General features: G+C 39.6%; 1 protein-coding gene across 2 annotated transcripts; it reads left to right on the top strand.

The window, feature by feature from the left end:
• Positions 1-7,534: 7,534 nt before the first annotated feature.
• LOC103701058 (cyclic dof factor 1-like) lies at positions 7,535-13,000 on the top strand. Of its 2 annotated transcripts, none has more exons than XM_008783005.4 (2): positions 7,535-7,858; positions 10,908-13,000. In XM_008783005.4, exons 1-2 carry the CDS (start codon positions 7,700-7,702, stop codon positions 12,282-12,284), a joined length of 1,536 nt encoding a protein of 511 aa, XP_008781227.1. In that variant the 5' UTR covers positions 7,535-7,699; the 3' UTR covers positions 12,285-13,000. The 2 variants fall into 2 exon arrangements, with proteins under 2 accessions (XP_008781227.1, XP_088558717.1); XM_088702591.1 differs by having other exon boundaries at positions 7,597-9,161.
• Positions 13,001-13,355: the final 355 nt, after the last annotated feature.

Below are 13,355 nucleotides of genomic sequence, written 5' to 3'. Positions count from 1 at the left end.
CAAGCTGCGATCGAGCCCAATCTTAATGCATGTACAAACCAGTTTATAGTGTGTGGTTGCAATAATCCTGCACACGGGAAGAGGTTTAGAGTTCAATTTGATCCCTTTTTCTTTATTTGGGTATAATTTTTGTTTGACACCTGATGCTACTGCTTTCCAAATATTCGACCTAGGGATATTCCCATTGCTATTTTTTTTTTCAAAAAAAATAATAAAAAAGAATCATAGGGATGTAATTGGACTGCTCCATGGACCAATTTTTAAGCCTACCCAGCTAAACTCTTTGAATGAGCTTGCTCCAGGATTGGCCCATTCAAATAGCCAACGTTTTGACGTTTTCTAATGAATGGGCTGTGGGCCTAAGATTCGACTGGGCCCTAATGCAGACCTGAGCGTATGCCGTTGCAATAGAAATGATCACCCTACGAGACGAGCCAGAGCATTAAGCCAACATGATCATCATCTACTCTTTCTTGGAAACGGGAAATTTTAGAAAAACAAGTGATCACAATGAGAGCAAAGTCAGTAAGGGTTTATCTGTGCATAATTTGATGATGGCAGGATGTTTCGAGAAAAGTTCGACCTGTAGGGTCTTTTTTTTCTTCTTCTTCTTTTATCATGCAATGTATGAGTTCGACCTTGGGTTAAGTACCGGTTAGTTAGGAATCAAAACCTAGGATTTTTAACTTAAGGGCCTCTTTGGCTATTTCTATAGAATTGGGCTAAAAATTTTATGAGATTCATAGACTGAGCTGTCCATTTAAGTATAACTTTATATCAACCAAACTCCACTAAGCTCAAATTATATGGGAAGCAAAACAAAAACCTCTATAAATTTTTATTATTATTATTTTTTAGTGGAGCCCAAAGGCTACGATTTGGGCTGAAATTAGATAAGCTATATGAGCCAACAAGCCTGATTCCCATAGAATTTTCAGCTCAATCTTGTAGGAATATCTAAAAAAAAAGAATTTCCCCCATCTTGGGGCCAATATTAAGATTCAAGGGATAACAATAGTCGAGACTCAAACTTTTGATCCAGTTTCTATGCAGAGGGGTACGAGCACTGAGCTAACACTCAAGCCATAACTCATAATGCAATATATTGGACAAGAAGAAATAAAAGCAAAGCAGAGTTTAGTTATGTAAACATACATTATAAAAATACCAAACCGATCCTTATATTTATTTGTGGCTATAGCGGAGCCATATGGAGCTAACTACATGAATATGAATTACTTGTTGACATGCTTTTGTCATATATATGATAAGACTATCCAAACATTACTTATCTCATTATTTATTTTTACTCCTCAAACACATAGTCATAATTCTAATCTAAAATTTTTAACCACATGAATTTCAAAACAACTCTTTATAAAAATGTATTGCAAGAAGAAATTAAAAAAAAAATTGTTACTGAAAAATAAGTTCATGGAAATATACATAAGTAATTTTTTTAAAAAAACATATTTCTCAAATTTGGTATCCCTTTTCTACTACTAATGTACATGGTCAATGTATTGTCTTATTGTGATATATCATGATCCATGAGAGAAATACACCAAATGATTCACTAATTAATGTCAACATATGTAGTTTCAACATAAATGGTCATTTCATCAAACTTTATTTCATATGGTTCTGCTGTGCCTTCTCTTCCTCTTTCAAAGACATAAACATAATAATAGGAACTTAACATTATATCAAATTCAGAACTCATAACAATTAATTTCTGATGATAAAATATGACTATTTATTAGCTCAGTTCAACTAGTTCAAACCCTGTAGCCTACACCTAGACAAAATTTTGGCAAATCTGTTATACTTCGATCAAATTAACTTTCTTTCACTTTCCTTTTATTATTCTCTTTTTTCTTCAAAAGAAGCACCTTTAAAAAGTACTTTTGAAAGAAAGGGTTAAATAGAATGGATCACATTAAAGGTTGGCACACTAGGATATTTCTTAAACAGGTAACGTGTATAACAAATTTTGAGTCATGAATTCACGAAAAAATTAGAATAATACCCCTCATCACCTTCCTTTTTCCACCTTTTATACTCAACCTTTTTTTCTTTTCCCTTTAAATGAAGCCACTTTACTAAAGGACCATATGCATCTTTAAACCACTTAAAAGGTTTTATGGTACGAGATCAATTGACTTTCTTAATGATCTAGATTCTAAGTAACCCGCTTTCTCCAAACAGGACGCGTGCCGCACTGCCTTCTTTTGTCATAAAAATCTTCTCATTGTCTTGAATCAAAAGGCCAGGAAGACAACGTGGAAGCCCCTCACCAGTTCCCTGCCCAAATGAATTACTAAAAGCTAGCAACCCAATAAAGCTAAAGCTAGAAGATATCCAAACTTGTGACTCCCAACGTTCCCACTCTCATGGATGCCAAGTCTTCTTGCTTTTCCCCCTGGCCGGACCCATCGGAATAATCAAAGCTAGTAATGGGCCATTGAACATGATCAGTTCCACCCGAGCTCAAGGATGTGGAGGAGACTGCTCCATCTCTCCCAGCCCCAGCCTAGGGATAGGGGTTGTATCTTTGGCGCGAAAGAATGGTTCCCCTTCCTTTAAGCAAATCCACTGTTGGACCACACAATGGTCGCTTTTAGATCTATGTAGGTAGATGAATGAGAGAGTTCAAAGTGCTTTGAGATCTCTGTAGGGCGCAATCCAATGATCGATATCGTGAAAAAAGATCAATCATTCTTTTGCACGAAGGATACAACATGTACCCCGAGCCTAGCTCTCTCTCCATTTGTCAATTTCTGGATATTTTTTCCTATGATGCCTTGATCCCTGGCCACAATTGTAGGCATTTAGTTCAACATTATGCGGATCGGCCAACCAGTGGATATGTTCTTCCATAAATATGGACTTGTGTGGATGGCAGGGCTCGACAATGAGATATATTTTTCTGTCTCCAAAACACGATCCAATCCCGTTAGGATAGGGAACATGTCACCCTTAAGATTTTTTTTCAAAATTTTGGTGGTGGAGGGCAGGAGCACAAGAATAAAAAGGAATGGTGAGCATTGTCTTTTGGAGCATTATCTTGCTCTCCATGTCATCTTCACATGAGCAACTGGTGGATACGGCACTCTTCCTTAAGGGTATCGTGACACATGGCACGTCGAGAGATCCTTTTTGACAATGTTGTCCATGTGTGAAAGGTGCCCGTAAATTAGTATTAGCTCTAAGTCATTGAAGAAATGGAATAGGTAATGTGGAATGTTGTTGTGACTTGAGAGAGAAAGGTTCTTCCTCCTCCTAATGTTGAACAACGGCATGAACGGTGTGTTGGGTTTGGAATTGAAATATAATATCCTTGGGAGTTAAACAAGCATAGGAAATGAGCAAGTGGCAATAAAATATGTAGTGGAACAAAGAAGAAATAAGGAGGAAGGCGAACTACCTAAAAGGTCTTTATTGACGATGGATTGTTGAACAAACAATGGGATGGTTGTTTCAACAAAAAGCAAGACCTTTTCTTTGTTTATTTAGAGCTGCATGTTTTTTTTTTTTGGTTGATTAACAGTTAGTAATTGATTTTTATTTGAGTATATAACATCATAAATAAGAATTACTAAATAACAAAGTGAGTGTCTTTTTTTGTGTATCTACAAACCTTTGTCCATCTATCCTTTCTGGTAGTAACATTCAGAGCTATTCCTTCTTATCTACACCTTTGAACTAGAACCCAAGTTTATTGATATTTGTTAATCTACTGCTTTTTGTTGCAAGCCTTCTTCATCATCAAAATACTTTACCATGTCATCTCGGATCAGACTCACAAAAATTTGAAAGGATAATGTCCATGTTATAAATCAACACAACTTGCATTGCGATCCTCATAGAATTTCTATTGATACCTTGCAAGTTGATCCTGATCAAACTATCACAAAGTATCAGCAAACACTATTTATATAACACTGCATGTTGATATGGCACATAGAACATATAAGTGGGCATAAGTTGAGCGGTAGATAAAACAATTAATAATCCCAAACGCGTTAGTGGGTTGTTATTGACCTTCTCCTCTAGAGAATATCATTCTTCTAAGTTGTTTTTAGGAGTTTTAGTATTCGAAAAGGTATAGTCAAATCTTAGGGTTAGATTTATTTTATGCATTTCAAGTCCAAAAAAAATTCATTCAAGAAAAAAATAATAATTTAGAATCGAACCAATAATCTAATTGTGTCGTTACTTTGGATGGAGATAGAAAGTCTTCAATTATAGTGAAAACTGATTGATCATAAATATCTATTGCATCCTTAGTTAATTTTAGGATCAGATCGGGATCTTATAAAGTAATTTAAAAATTTATGAAGTAAATAAAAACCAAGATCAGCTGGTTAGATAATTGAGCAATTTTTTCGGGTCACCCCGGATTGACCGGGCTGGTGCATGCGGTGTGAACCAATAAAACCCACGTAAAGACGTGTGCATCAAGACGCACACCGCTCAACGACAAATGCTAATAAAATATTAAAAAATAATTATACGATAAGCCCCGAGAAAAGCACAAAATGGAACGCTTTTTCTCTTCGGGAAAGCAGCCCTTCTTACCGGCTTATCCTTTAACCGTTCCGCTTTTTAACCGTTCCGCTTCGCTGTGTCGGTTTATGCCCGACTCGCGCCCGTTGTCACTTGTCCTGGTCCCAACAGCAGGGATCATGACACGTGTATGTTTCGGCATATCAATGGCTGCGACTGCGGGGGTTACGGTGACAGTCTGGTGGCGAGAAGGGACCTTTTCGCTTGGCCTTTTCGCGTGGGCCCCGCGCCCATTGAATATAATAGGGGTGACGTGGAAGCGGGACCGTGACCGGATTTTACCGGTCCCCTACTTCCAGAATATGTACGGGAGTTCGTACAGAAAGTTTCTACGTGGAGATAAAGATCTGCCGTTGGTTTTTGATGTAGCATGTCACGAATGCAACGCTGTGATACGCGAAAGATTCGTCCAGTATTTGGCCAACACGTCAATCTGGAGCGTATCGGTATATTTTCTTTGGTTGGACCAAACATTGTAGAAGCATTTGAATCGCGGAGGTCGGCACGGAGCCACTCGAGCTGAGCGAGATTTTTCAAAGGTCGGCAAGCAGCCACTCGAGCTGAGTGAGATTTTTCAAAGGTGAAGCAGCTCGACTTCTGCTGTCCTGGAAGCGTGTCCGATCTCCCCACATATTGGAATGCCAAAATTGTTATGAATAAATTTTAGTGGCTCTTATTATTTGGCTGAGGAAGTCTCTGTCTTTTTTTTTTTTTAAATAAAATTTTTACTGACTAAAGTAATGGAGGGTTTGATTGGAGTCAATTTGATGAGCCTTTCATCTTTTGTATTCTTTGTATGTTGTTTTATGGATCCATAAAGTACCTCGTATCAACGTTCCAAAATTGATGGCAATAATTTTGATCAATAGTAGGGACATGGTGATGGGTCAAGAGGGCTGTAGTAATTTTGTTAGAGAGGAATAAAGAAGGGAGGAGAGAGAGATGAGAATGGAAAGTTTCCGCGCACACTGCGGCCTTCCCTTTTTATTATTATTGGGATTGCTTGGTAATTTGATACGACAGAGCCTGACCCCCGCTATGTTTGCGTGGATGCAGTGGAGCCTGCGCATGAATCATCTTCGGAAGAAGCAGAGCGAGGAGAGCGCATCTCAAAGGAAGAAAGTGATTTTACTAAAAAAAATGAGGAAGAAAGTGATGCGTTCATTGATTCTATTTTTGGGTTCGCTTTTTTTTTTTTTCTTTGTTGTTATAGCAGTAAAAATCACTGCTCTGACGTAGGTACAACCAACAAAAATCAAGAACAAACAAATAACAAAGTATCGGAGGAATGGCCTCTTAGGCTGTCCAATGGATCTCTGAGTATTGGGCTGCATAGGCAGCACCCCAGTTGGCGGTCCTGTTCGCCTTCCGGTACACATGCATGGCCAGAAGGCACTGCAATCCTCCACCCTACTATCTAGCGGAGATCGTGAAGTAGGGGGTTCCCATTCCCCCTCCTTTCCTCCTTTTGAATCCAGTCGACTACCATCACCGAGTCCCCTTCGACAAGGTCGTGCTCCGCCTTCAACATCCATCTCGCATGAGAGATGTCCTTCCAAGCTGCCTTGAGCTCCATCCCTACCGTTGACAAACCCGTGGTGCGTCACCTTCCGGCAGCAATCCATCTAGAATCGTGGCTCTTGATGATAAAATCAATATCTGCCTTATCTCGATGTGCTACTATCAAAATTTGCTTTGAAATGGCCTGAGGATGGAGGCTCTGGGTTGGCCCTCGGTGCATTCCCTCTGTCAAGTCTGAAAATGTTTGGGTAAGACTTGGAATTGTACTTAGGCGCCCACCGTTGGCACTCAAGACTCATACCCTCCCACCGACGCGGGCTCCATTGATATGGGGTATTGTGCCTAGGTGCCGGAAACCCAATTTAGATCCATATTAAACAAATGATTGGTGCGTGAAATTGGCAAATAATACATGTTGTATGCTTTAGTGTGTATATAATCTACGATGTGATAAATTTAGATATCTTTTCCAAGACATGCCATGTGTCAAGCTGATTGTTATTTTTTTGCACATTTGTTGCTTACATTATGTATGTCAAGGAAATACTTTTAGCTTGGCAATGCTATATATAATTATATATCGTAATTGCTGCTAAGATTGAATAAAATTTATTCTCCACATATAACATCCATCTGGTTCCACACAACTTGTTGGCGTCAAAATATAAAATGCTTATTTCTTGGTATGCATGGACGCTTCCACAAATAGAAATTCACTTCTAGCCTATCAAACAACAATATATATTGTTCATGAATTTAGCCAATAATTCATTACAATTATCCCAAAATTAAAGCCGAAATGCTTGGTTGAATGTGCGACTCAATTTAACCATGTGTTGCTTTTACTCAATCTTATATTTTTGTTGTAGTTAATTTTGAGCAAACATCGTCCTCACCGCATCAGGCACCACCTAATATTTAACAGAAGCATTTTGTTTGATCAAAAAGTAGTTCAAAGAAATCAATGCTAGGTGAACTCTAGCTACGTCCCTGACATGATATCAGGAAGATACTATGAAGTCAAGAAGCGTAAGAAGGAACAAGAGAGAAGAAAAAGGATTATGGGGACTGCAACTGAAGGAAGAAAAAAAAAAAAAAAGGATCATGGGGACTGAGGGGGAGGAGTCCAGAACAGGGTCAAATCCAAGTGTCCGCCTTTTGCACGTCCAGTGGCAACCGCGCAATATTCCCGACTTTGGAGATTAAAAAATTCGGAAAGAAAAGGGGGAAAAAGCGAAAACTCGCTGGCCCTCCTTACCCCCTTTTCCGCGGTGCGTATCATCGCCTTTTGCCCCACTATGACGTCACCTCCTCGATCCTCAGCCACGAAAACTCGTGGCTCACATTTCCCCTGGATGCTGACTCGGACGCCAGCTCGCATCCCCTGACCGTCACCGGCTCCTCCCGGTCACCTCTTTCTCCCTGTCTCGCCGCCATCCCACCCCCTCCCCCCCGGGTCCCCCAATTTCCCCTTATTTATTTTTTTTAGTTGTCCGCCCTTTCCTTGTTTCTCTCTTTCTCGCTTCTGTCTCGCTCTCGGGCTAAGAAGGGGAGGAGGACATGCGATACGGTTGCTGGGATTTGGGAGCGGAGATCGGACGGCGGTGAAATGTCTGAGCCCAGGGATCCGGCGATCAAGCTCTTCGGGAAGACTATCCCGCTGCCAGAGAGCCTGCCGCTGCCGTTGCCGCCGGCGGAGGCGGAGGATAAGGAGGCGCGGCCCACCGATCCGGCACCGCAGCCGGATCCAGCCGAGGACGGCGAGAAGGTGAGACCAGATGGCCCCTTCCTCATCTTCATCTTCGTCGTTTTCGAGGGTTTGGATTTAGAACGGAAGTCTTTGTTTTTCTCCGAAAAAAAAGTTGTTTTTTTGGCTTTTGAAAATAAAGATTCCTTTTTGAAAAGAATTAGACAGGACCAGCGGGTTGTTTGGAGTATCTAATGATTTTGTTGGACTCCTTTTTGATGTGTTTTATGTGATTTTTTTGGCTTTTTTTTGTTAAATGGAGGAAAAAAATGACGAGAAGTAGATGCTTTATTTCAGTTCCTTATAACTTTAAATTTAACAGCAATAGAGTTTTGGTAAATCGTGATCGATATATGGATTTTGATGTATCCGTTACCTATTTTCTGTTTTGCTATGGATTTACTACTTTCGAGTTAGAAATATGGTATTTGTTTCAAACGATGGAATCTTTTTGGTTTTGTTTCTTCGTTGGGACATCTTTGGATTCCATGGGTAAAACCCTGAACCCTAATTGTAAACGCCGGCCTCAACCTGGGGTAGTATGGTTAATGTGCAAGGGTCTGTTTTTCTAGGTGCTTGTATATCTTTCGGGTGTTGAATGGATATGAGAACCAGTATGGAATAGGTTGTGATAGATGTTAATTAAAATTTCACCAGATAAAGAAATATCGGTTTCTGTAAATTTTGTTTGAAGTTTTGGTTCTTGTAGCCCCCTTTAATCCAAAAGAATGGATGAAGGATAGGATGGTCTTGTATTATATTTGATGTGATTTTCCTGTTAATAAGCTTTTATTTGGTAAAGCTTACATTCTGAGCGTTATCGTGGTAATTTTGTTTTATCTGGTAAGCCTAGATCCAACATATAAGAAACAATACGTTCTTCTATGTTGAGGAAATTACATGCTTGCAACTTATTAATGGAAGAAAAGAAAGAAAAGGGAATAAAGATGGCACTGAACATGTACATATATCCAGCATGTGAGGAGAAAAGGGTTGTTGTTAAGAATAGGATTTTTTGTAGGTCGAGTCACGTAGCTCTAGATTGGATACATGTCAACTGATCTGTTGTTGTATGGGACTTTACTGTTATATTTGAGTTTCAGTTAGAAATGATCTCCAGGTCATGGCTTGCAAGTATTAATCCCCTCTGTATCATGTGTGTGCTTAATGCATGCACTCATCTGCTTAAAGTTTCCATCTACTGCTATTTATCCCGCTCCTCTGAGGAGTAATGGTCCTCACCCTGCAAGCTATGTGGAATCATCAAAAGCGGAATTTAAAGGGAAGCAAAAAAGTTGATTACAAAATCTGTACTTATCTTCAGGTAAGTTTGAGACTCCCATGCAAAAATTTAAATTAAATGAGAACTGGGGATGCACTGATTTTTTTTTTTTAAAGCTGATTTGCATGATACAAGATTTGACTTAATCAAATAGATAAAGAATATAGTAGCATCTAAAAAAAAGGGTCTTGTTGCATTAGGAGAGGTTACTAGCAAGTGTTATTTAAAGGCTATTTTCTCATCTTGGTGTAAACCTGTACTTGACAATGTATGAGACGTACAAAAGTTGCCCACCATGTGAAATTTGTGTTTCATAAAAGAGTCAAATCATGGTTGTCTCTGTTCCTTAGGAGATGACCCAACCTTGAATAGTTCTGTGGAAGCTTGCCACCACAAGAAATGCTTAGAGGTGGCTTGGATGTTGCAATTTGGAGCAAGGACAAATAGTGGGTCACAGGTCAGTATTATCTTGTCACTCATGACATTTAGGGTTAGTTAATGTGTTAGTTTGTTGCCTAATCTCTATGAGGCTAGTTAGCATCCTTTGAGTAGAATCCCTAACTCTGTAGAATATATGGTATGATCAGCTACAAACATATAGAAAAACAAAGGAAAAGGAGAGCAATAGCTTCATTCTCATTTTTAAAGAAGCCCAAAAAATCCATGCATAAATTTAAGTTGCTTAAGAAGAGATGTGTGAAACTGTTGTAAAGCTGGGTTGCATGATATGAACACCATTGAAATGAAGACAAAGGTACCATTAAACCTTTCTAAATAGGAGGTTTATTGCATGGGGAGTAGGTTCTGCTTTGAGGATAGTTATTTATACTTCAACCTCAACACAACATTTAGTTGGTGTGAGACATGTGAAAACTGTCCATCGCAATGAGCATATGAGAATGTTTGGCATAAACGAGTTAGAGGCAGCCTTCTTCTGGGACTATTGAACAGAAGCTGGAATTGCTTATGTGATAACTTCACAAATTTGTTGCTAGAGGGACTTTGAGCAGTGGGATTGATGTTGCACCTTGGAGCAAGTACAGTTCATCAGTTTAAGCTGGTGTTGGTTTGCCACATACCCAGTATAAGTTCTGTTTATGTATCAGTTTGCCACAAAATCAATTCGAGGTTACTTAACTTCCTACTTCGATAGGGGTCCTTAACTCTGCAGTATTTATTATATGATCAACAAAAAACATATGAAAAAAGAAATTATAAAAAATCCACAAATTTGTTGCTAGAGGGACTTTTAGCAGAGGGATTGATGTTGCACCTTGGAGCAAGTACAGTTCATCAGTTTAAGATGGTGTTGGTTTGCCATGTACTCAGTATAAGTTCTGTTTATGTATCAGTTTGCCACAAAATCAATTTGATGTTAGTTAACTTTCTACTTTGATAGGGGTCCTTAACTCCACAGTATTTATTGTATGATCAACAAAGAACATATGAAAGAGGGAGTTATAAAAAATAAAGGAAATGATTTATAGGATTATTTTCTTCTCAGAATTTACAACAATCTGCAAGAAAAAAAGCAGAAACTGGATATGCCAGTAACTATTGTTTAATAGTTGAGCTTGTACGATACAATTATGTGGCAAATGGAGAGATGGAGAATAAATAGCTTACTAAAATAGTGGTTTTTTTGCTTTAAAAGTGTCTGTTTCTTTGTGGACTTTCTTCTCATCTCGGTTTAGAAGTGCTCTTGATTAGCTTTTGTTGATTGCGCTAGTAAGCTAATACTTGGTTTCATTTTGTTACTAAGTCAATTATCTTGATCTTGGATTTCAGGATACATGCAAAGAAAATACAGACATGGAAGTCAACAATCCGATGCCAGATGTTCCAGACGAAGTGAACCAGCGTGACCCAAATAATTCTGGTTTGCACAATGGAAATGGAGATGACAATGAAGCACCCAATCAGGATGAGAAAGTAGCAATGGATTCCAAAGCTGATCATGATAAGACTGAGGCTGACAGCTCCGGCCAAGAGAAGGTTCTGAAGAAGCCAGATAAGGTTCTGCCATGTCCTCGCTGCAACAGTATGGAGACCAAGTTCTGTTATTACAACAACTACAACGTTAACCAACCCAGGCACTTTTGCAAGAATTGTCAGAGGTATTGGACTGCAGGAGGGACCATGAGAAATGTTCCCGTAGGTGCTGGAAGGCGTAAAAATAAGCACTCTGCCTCACATTACCGACACATGATGATGTCTTCTGATGGACTAGCATCTGGTCGAGTAGTTGCTGCTGATCTAACCCCTCACCAGGCTCTTCCTTGTGGGCCTTCTGTCCCTATGAGGTCTATGAAGGGAAATGGCAATGTACTAAAATTTGGACAAGAAGTGCCACTTTGTGAGTCCATGGCCTCTGTACTCAATCTTGGAGAACAGAAGAAAAATGCTGATTTTGACTCAATCGCTTGTGGTGAAAACAAGGAGGACCCCTCATGTGCATCTTCAGTGACAGCCTCTAACTGTGTGGAAAATGGATTCCCTGAAAATGCAGTTCCCATGGAACAAAATGGTATGCAAGGATATTGTAATGGAATGACTCCCATGCCTCATTTGCAGTGTTATCCTGGGGCTCATTGGGCTTACCCTTGGGGTCCAGGATGGAACAATGTTGCTGCCATGGCAGGAGGTAGGTGCTCATCTGAGCTTGTTTATGGACCAGAGAATGGAAGCCCAACTCCAATTCCATGGAGCCCCCCGCCAATGATGCCGGGCCCTGCTTTTTGTGCACCAACCATTCCCTTTCCTTTTATGCCAGCTTCATTTTGGGGTTGGCCCAATGGGGCGTGGAATGTAGCATGGTTTGGAGCTAATGGCGGCATATCACCATCATCCTCTACAAGCAACAGTGGTTGTTCAGGCAATGGTTCTCCAACCTTGGGTAAGCATTCTAGAGATGCAAGTTTACAGGGCGAGGAGACGATGGAAAAATCTTTATGGGTTCCTAAAACCCTGAGAATTGATGATCCAGATGAGGCTGCAAAGAGTTCTATATGGGCTACCCTTGGCATAAAGCCTGAAGAAGGTGGTATCTTCAAACCTTTCCAATCCAAGGCAGAAAGCAAGGGTCAGACATCAGATGCTTCTCAGGTCTTGCATGCAAATCCTGCAGCATTGTCCCGCTTTCGGTCCTTTCAGGAGAGTACATAAGAGAGTAACTCAGGGATATTCTGAAGAAAATTTTCTTTTCTTAGCGGACTATACTGAAATGGCCGTTACATGCTGAGGATGTTGGAGCTGCTTTTAGCTTGTGGCTCCAATGTGGAAGCACTGTTATATGTACCTATGATAGCAGATCATGACATCTGACAGACAAAGCCAGTGGTGAAGCTTTCTAGTGCTGTCTTTAAAGCTGCCAGGGGAAATGGCCAGGTTTGCCAAGATTTCTATGATTATGAAGAATTCTTGTTGTAAATAGTAGTGATAAAGGTTACTGTTTATAACTTCAGAGATAGTTTCTTTAGATGTGCCTGCCCTGTCTCATGGACCAGAGTTGTCAACATGCTCAGTGAATCAAGAAAGGAAGATGCATTTGATAATCCATCCTGATGGTATGGAATGAAGAGTGCACCTTTAGAAACCAAAGATCTGATCTAAACCTTATCCCATATGAGATAAAGAAATAGAACTTTAATTGAGTTTTTATAGGGTTTTCTTTTGTTTGATAGAGCATCTACAATCATGATGTTTGTATGAGTTTAAGCTGGACTGTTGAATTCTGTGTTGATGAGCTTAGTTTTATTTTCACAGTCCCTCTTTGCTATTCTACTCTTCTGGCTAGTTCTGGCTTTTAATCATCAAACTTTTTGTGATGTGTTTTATGGAATTTGTATAATATCCACTCTGAATTTGATATTTCCTACCAATTGACCTGTCCTTGGCTTCATTGAAGAGGTGTTCAACTTGTGATTTACTGGTCTGCATATTCGCTGAATGAGATCAGCTTTGCATCTGCTATAAATACAGAGCAGCTCTACAGCAGAATCTTCAACCGTTCAAATATTGCGCCGTTATCACATTCTTTGAATAGTAATTAGATCATTTTCTTAGAGCACTGGAAATCTGCATGCATGTTCTTATATTAGTTTTGTCTGCTATGTTATTCAGTAATACAACCTTATATGGTTATGTGCCTCAATTAACCTGTCTTGGCCTCACCTAGCCAGGTGACTGGGGTTTTACAAGCCCTCGAAGTATTTCTTTTGGATGAACCACATTTGT

This window comes from Phoenix dactylifera, chromosome 8 (genome assembly GCF_051530095.1).
Source record: "Phoenix dactylifera cultivar Ajwa chromosome 8, Ajwa_hap1_PhDact_Kaust_v1.1, whole genome shotgun sequence".
NCBI lineage: Eukaryota > Viridiplantae > Streptophyta > Magnoliopsida > Arecales > Arecaceae > Phoenix > Phoenix dactylifera.
The sequence above is the reverse complement of the archived record's forward strand: the minus strand, read 5'-3'. Positions and strand labels throughout refer to the sequence as shown.